Consider the following 7,095-nt stretch of genomic DNA (forward strand, 5'->3'; position numbering starts at 1 on the left):
ATAATAATTCATGTTCAACCAACACTAGTAGAAACATGTAGAATGACACCGGTTCAAAATCCCTCTATGACACCGATTTTGAACCCTGAGTATTTGAGGGATGCCAAAAAGTAGGATATTTTGCACCAGTCAGAACCGGTGGCAAAAAAATGGTTTTTGGCACCGGTTCTAGTTCAAAACTGGTGCCAAAAATTCCATATACTTGGCATACACTTGACCATATATATAAACTAAAAGTGTGATTAGTTTCCATAATAAACTAATATTGAAATTTGAATCTAGGTATTTTGACTCAGCAAACTAATAATTTAAAGTAACAAGTTGTTACTAGAAATGTCAGTGACTTATCAGAAGAACATATGCAAGCTTATCATCGATCTCATTTAATTGAACATACACGACAAATATATGCATGAATTAGGACAACAATACGTTATTTTCTTGTCTCATGCAGGCATTTGATTAATGCTTAATACTTGATTTGCAATCTAATTAATTCAATTAACGTCATTGATTTATATAATAAGTTAATAACATGCATTTTGACAAAAAAAAAGGTCAGAGTTACATATATCTGGCAGGTGTTCTCTGCTCGGCTCAGTATATGTAATTTTATGTTCACTATGACTTTTATGAGTAGCTACATACAGCATTGCATGCTTCAACTTATAGGTACTTTATTTTTCTAAATCCGCTCTTACAACTACAAATTACAATATTGATGAGATAAAGGACAACTACCTAATCGGGAGTTGATGTATAATTACTAAACATCAAACATAATTCATTTGTTGAACACAAATTCTTTGACAGAAACATAACCAACAATAATAATACCCCTAGATAAAAATTTCTCAACCAAAGAACAGGCATGAAGAATATCATTGAAAGAACAAATTAATAAGGCAACATAGTAGCATTTACAAGAAATCCACCAATAGATCTCAACAAGTACGGACCAAATTAAGTCATTGATTATCAAATAAAGCCAAATTCTTGCTGTAGAGAAGCAACTCATAGTACAAAAATAGAATGAGCGATCACCAAGAGAAGCACCAATAGTTTATGGCTTTACGCCCTGGCCAATCCAAAAATCCTTATCCACTTATGCATTCAACCTCAAATAACTTTGAATCACATACACATAGTCAAAATACTTCGCCGATATCAACAGAACCTCAAAAGGCAACAAAACTAAATTCATAATACCAGTTCATTTACAAAATAAGAAAGTATATTTCATTGTCTTTCTACCAATTTAGTTCCTCAACTGTATTTACTAATAGAAACTACCGACATTTCAAAGTTCCAATTTGACATAAATCCATCTAAATCTATAACCCTTCTAAAATCCCCAAGCACCAAGACTGTAGCAATTTTACTGTTCCTTATGAACACAAAATTGACGGTTTTGCCTTCCCCTGCCCTTAGCACCCTTCCCTGATTGACCAAATTTCCAGGGGTGGTTCGGTCTTTTTGCTTTGACATTCCAGGTGTTCAAAGTGGGCTGACGCGTGGCATTTATCCTCTTAGTCTTTTCGGGTTGCCCATTTCTCTCTCCTGCCTTTTGCTCCTCTCATCCTCACTTCTCCTAACTCCTAAGCATCCTCAAATTTCTCTCTCACTACTGCATTGAAACGCACTTTGAGTTCTCTATTAAAGCGCACTCGGAGTTCTCCATTGTCTTATCCTTTGTTTTTTTCTGCCCAATTTCGAAATTCTAGGGTTAGGGTTCGGGTTTTTGGTTGGTTTTCAAGATACTCAAATCTTGATTTGCTTTAATCAAAATTCTTCATATCTTTTGATGAAGTTGAGATACTGGGTTCATTTCTTCTGCTGTAAATCGGTTGAATTGTAGTTTGAAGCAATGTTTACACCCCAGAAGAAGGTTTTTACGGGTTGGTCTTTGTCGCCGAGGAGAGAGAACCAGAAAACTCCAGTGCCGAATTCGAATTCTAGCGCGCGAATTTCTGAAAATAAAGGTGCGATTGTTGTTAGGGATGGAGACGATCTCGAAGATTTGGATGGAAGAACTGCTAAGCTTGGAAATGAGGTGGGTTTATTTGTTAATTATATCTGTTTTATCTTAATTACTTAATTTTCCCTTTTTTTTTTTTTTTTTTTTTTTTGCATCAATTATGATTTTTTGCTCACCTGGGTTTGCTCTGTATTTACTATATTTTTGTGGGTCTTACTTTATTTTTTTTAATTCAATGAATTTTAGTATTTTGTGCTCTGATTTGAGTAGATTTGTAGTTTTGCTTAACGATATAAGTACTCCGTTTTGTTTGAAGTATAATATTAATGAATGTTGGGTCTACTTGAGTAAGGTTAAGAATTAGTTGTTTTTTTTTCCGTATTTTAATTAGAATTCCCCACTTAAAAAAAGAAGAAGCTTGAAGCTGTGTATGTATTGTAGTCAATGAAGTGTTGGGTGTAGCGGATGTGAGGTGCATTGGGATAATTGCTTCTTCCGTTGTACCAAAATGTCGATCGACCTTGAATTGTTAAGGTATGGTGAATATATAGCGGTGTGATTTGTGGTCTTCTTCGGCGAAAATTTAGGAACTTTGGATATTATTTATAATGAAAAGCTACTTTATCATCTAAGGGATAGTGATAATGGCCCATTTTTAGGAGTTTTAGATCCTATTGTAGCCTCATTGCCTTGTTTAGTTGTTTTTATGGGCTATAATTGGATTTACAAAGCTGGTTTGCTGCTTAAATTGATGGTCATTGATTTAGGGAGCAGCTAGGTTTTTTTCTTTTTTCTTTTTTTCAATAATCTTATATAATTACACCATCTAGGGTGTAATTTCACTCTATCGTTGATTTAGTCAAATTAGGATTCTTCTTAGATGGATTTCATGTAATTTTTGGACTATTTTTGATGAAAGAGTACTGAAACTCTGATGAATTTGGGTTGTTTGTGACTTTGCTCTTTCATTGGTTAATAATTTCTTCCCCTTTTTCTATGATCTGGAATTGATATATTTTTAGGTATACGGTTTTATAATTCTTTTGGTTTATTAATTCCAGAAATTGAGCTGATATCTTAAATTTTTGATATGTGGTGGTGTTTAAATGGTGGCGGATCTGAGCAGCGGCTTAATAGTAGTTCTTTTTCGCAGTCGACACAAAATTATGGAATTTAGTGGTTTAGGTTTTGATTATGGTGTTTGTTAATGGCTTGAATCAAGGAATTGTTGTTGGTTTAATTTTGTGTTAATACAAATTAATTATTTGGGACGGCATTGTGTGATTTTATAAAGCAAGGTGGAGGAATTGTTATATGATTGATGAATGAATGGGTAATTACATACATATAGTGATTTAGATGATTTTTTTTTTGGAATTTGTAGTTGCAAATTTTGATTAAAAGCGACAAGTTGTAACTGAAGTTGAATAATAGGCGTCTTTTCGTGGCTCATTATAGTAGTGATCCAATTTAGTGCTCATTATAGTATCTTTTTATGTTGAAATCCCTTGCCATTAGTCCAAACATTTGTAGTTCTGAAATGTACATCCGTACCAGTAGCTTAGAATACTACTTCCATTACATACTATACGCTGAATGTATGAGATGTGTTGCATATCACACCACACAAATATCGTACTTGTATTTCATCTAATCTAAATAAAGATAAGAGACTTCTTTAAGCATAGTACCTAATTCTATTGAAGGTTAAAAGCTGCAACATAACCTAAATTACTGTGAATCTAGACAATAATAGATTCGAAAGGTTATAAGAAATGGTGCAACTGCTCTACATCTCAAGTTTGGTGGCTGCCTGTCATTCATGTCAATGGCAGACATTGATTCTTTGGAAGAGTGGGAGGAAAAAGATTGCTTCTTTTGAAGTCGTGATTATCAAATCTAGGATGTTAGTTGAAGCATGTGACATTGGATGGGGTATTAGTTTTAGTCAGATAGCTTCTATGTGTGGAACGACCACTATTTTTATTACTTCTTACTTGCTACAATTAGTGTCCATATCAAGAGTATTTGATGATTCTTTCTTGTATTAAGTTAGTTTACAGTTTGACTGCAATTTAGATATAGTAGGACTTTAGTTTTATGAAGAATGTGGGTTTATTTAAAACTGAAGTGCTTTCTTATTTTATCTATTAACCTTTAATTTTGAAAAGAGCTGAATATGTTCACTTAGGAAAATGTTCTTTATTTACATTCAACTGTTTTTATTTGATTTCAAGTTCAAGTAAAAATTTTATAATATAAAGTTATACACTATTCTAATAGTCAATCAGTAACACCCTCTTAATTACTCTTTGCTCTTTTTTCCGATCCTTCGCGCCTTCAACTAGCACCTCTATCTTACAGGATGTGATATTGAGGATCTCCATGAACTGAAGCCAACTAAGTTATGCGGGATCCTCGGGGTTTTTGAACATTTATACACTGATTTATATGCATTTATGAAACCCCGCAGTTGTCCTCCTTAATGATTTTCGTTTTATTCTGATAAAAAAAGACTATGAGTACACACTAAAACCCCTCTATCAGAACTAGTTTGAATGTGTTTGACTTTCGTATGATTTAAAAAGCTATGTTTGAACGTGTTTGACTTTCATTTGATTCTAAAAGCAGAAGGTAATTGCTTTTTTGATTTGTTTAAATCCTTAATTTTAAAATAATTGATGTTGATTTTTTAGTTGTTTCTTGTTCATTCTTCATATAATTTTTCTAATTTTTGTTGTTTTCTTCGGATTAATTGACTGGGCTCATGTAATATTAGAGACAATTATTGATCGGGATCGGGTTGTCCTTCAGTTTTCGGTGGGTCGCTAAATCGCAAGACCCACATTTCTTGCTGTTCCTACAGCTGCTCTTTAGGTAGCCTTTCCTCATTTGTTTGATTTCAGATCAGAATAATTCATCAGGTAGCATTTAGATTGATATAATTTGATTTCTGTGGGTTTGTGTGGTGTGTCATTGTGCTGCATTTTTCTTTTTTTGCTACAGATCGAGACTTGTTATAGCTCAAGCAAGGCTCATAGTGTATTCTTAGCCCGAAAAACCCAAGTTTCTATTCTCTCTATTTCTTCCCAATTTGAGATTATGCTTTGTTCGTTATTTTTTGTGTGAAGTTGTTGAGATTCTTTAATTTCTGCATTAATTTCTTTAATCAAGCTGTCAAGGGTCAACTCAGGAATTAATCTCTCTAAATTGATTAGTTATAATTTAGTCATTGGTCTTAGTGATTGGGAAATATTTGTATTAGCTTCATATCCCTGCTTATTGTTTCTTGGGGCTTGCATTATTTTTAATAGGGAACGAATGAGAAGATAGAGCAGTTGGAGATGGATCTCGAACAACGTAGGAAGGTAAAGTTTTGTTTCTGTTTTTCCTTACTGGAATGACATGACATATTATTTACCTATTTGTATCTTTTACTCTTCCAGGAAGTTCAAAAATACCATGACATGTATGTTTTTGAGCAAGAAGACTTAGAAGAGAAATTGGGTTTAGATGTTGAGCTCCAAGATTGCAAGGTATCTTATCACTGTCCTGAAAAGCTTCGAGGAAAGGAAATGATTTTGGTTCAAAATCTCTTACTCATGCACTAAACTTTAGCACCAATTCTAATCTAAGTCTGCTAATGAAGCCTGTTCTTCACAGCACTATGAAAAATAATAAAAAATGAACCGAAGAAGATTGAATAAGTCTTGAAGCAAAGTAACAAATAAAGATATTAGTCTAAGCTTTTTAGGGATTACGAGGTGAAAGATAATCAGGCTTAATTGGATACGGAAAAAAATGCAACTACAATGGAAAAATTGTTGTGTATTGAATAATTATTTATTTGTTTATACAGACAGCACCAAATATACTCTTCATTAGGGATGATTCCACATTCTACCGCATTAACTACTCTTAGTTAGCGAAATAGGAAACTGTCTTTAGTCACGGTCTTGAAATTTATATGGAAAAAACTCAGGTTATGGTTGTACAGTATGCGCACATTGTAGGATGTAGGGAGTATCAAAATATGCAATATTCAAGTGTAACAAGTATTCTCAGTTGATTCAGGAAATTTGAATTGAACAGTTGATTCAATTCAGAAATTTTGAACAAATTATGCAAATATTCAAGTGCAACTTGGAATTGAATATTCAAGTGCAACAAAGTATACAGACATTGAATCTAGATTTTGTTGGATTATAGCTCAATGTGAAAAATTTCCACATTTTTTGTTAGTTTGGGGAATAATTACATTGAATTAGACTAAGTTATGTTGGTTTTTGAGATTCAAATGCTGGATTTTGTACTAGGGATAAAATGATTAATGTATTCTTATCTTATATGTTGATGCTTAATATGGAAGGGAGGTTGAATATTGATAGTTAACTGATTCATGTGCAAGTTTTTTGATGTAAGAGCAATGTATTGTTTATGCCCCCTCTTTTTGGATGTAAGAGCAATTAGAATGATTGATGGTTGAAATTAAACTATGTTTGCTTCACTATTTCACATTATTGGTTGTAAGAGCAATTATAATGATTGATGGTTGTTTCTGAATTTTTTTTTTCTTTTTTTGTTTTTGTTTTTTTTTTTTTTTTTTTTTTTTTTTGGTGTGAAATTGTGTTATCCTATTTGAAAGTTAAAACTTTTAGTTTGGGTTTTTATAAAATAGAAAAATAGTAAGGGCTGTGTTTAGGGTATTTTTACCCTGCCACGTGGCCCAATCAGAGGGTGACACGTGTCAGCCTCAGATTGGTCCAAAATGGACCAATCCCTGCTTGACACGTGTCATTCCAGAAATAAAGGGGAAAAGGCGGCCTTCAGGCCCAAATCCCGAGAACGCCGGAAAACGGCGCAGCCCACCAATGATTAGGGTTCAGTGACCTAATCAGGGGCAATTCCCAATGACCCTATAAATAGGGAGATGTCCCTCATTTCGAGGGCACGTTTTACCATTTATTATATTTGCATTCTCTCACATCAGAGAAACACCTGAGCTTGGAATCCGAGCAGATATCCACCTAAATTTCCGTCCTCTTTATTCCTTTTCAAGTTACTAACTTGACCGTCGGAGGCGGAGCTCCAATCACCCGGAGTCTCCGTTATTTTGC

General features: G+C 33.7%; 1 protein-coding gene across 4 annotated transcripts; it reads left to right on the top strand.

The window, feature by feature from the left end:
* Window positions 1-1,108: 1,108 nt before the first annotated feature.
* LOC145641846 (uncharacterized) lies at window positions 1,109-6,539 on the top strand. 4 transcript variants are annotated; one of them, XR_014115562.1, is made up of 5 exons: window positions 1,141-2,053; window positions 4,758-4,855; window positions 4,985-5,044; window positions 5,293-5,346; window positions 5,425-6,536. XR_014115562.1 is itself a non-coding variant. In XM_081692838.1 (3 exons), the coding sequence occupies exons 1-3, from the start codon at window positions 1,868-1,870 to the stop codon at window positions 5,587-5,589; spliced, it is 405 nt and encodes a 134-aa protein (XP_081548964.1). In that variant the 5' UTR covers window positions 1,126-1,867; the 3' UTR covers window positions 5,590-6,539. The 4 variants fall into 4 exon arrangements, 1 of the variants encoding a protein (XP_081548964.1); XR_014115561.1 differs by having other exon boundaries at window positions 4,985-5,346; window positions 5,425-6,525; XM_081692838.1 differs by lacking the exons at window positions 4,758-4,855; window positions 4,985-5,044 and having other exon boundaries at window positions 1,126-2,053; window positions 5,425-6,539.
* The last annotated feature ends 556 nt before the right edge of the window (window positions 6,540-7,095 follow it).

This window comes from Chenopodium album, chromosome 8, assembly GCF_948465745.1.
Source record: "Chenopodium album chromosome 8, dcCheAlbu1.1, whole genome shotgun sequence".
In the NCBI taxonomy this organism is placed as follows: Eukaryota; Viridiplantae; Streptophyta; class Magnoliopsida; order Caryophyllales; family Amaranthaceae; genus Chenopodium; species Chenopodium album.

Coding starts and splice junctions, on each gene's coding strand:
- LOC145641846 (XM_081692838.1), top strand. CDS start 1,868: ATGTTTACACCCCAGAAGAAGGTTTTTACGGGTTGGTCTTTGTCGCCG. Junction 2,054..5,292: donor CTGCTAAGCTTGGAAATGAG/GTGGGTTTATTT, acceptor TATTTTTAATAG/GGAACGAATGAGAAGATAGA. Junction 5,347..5,424: donor ATCTCGAACAACGTAGGAAG/GTAAAGTTTTGT, acceptor TTACTCTTCCAG/GAAGTTCAAAAATACCATGA.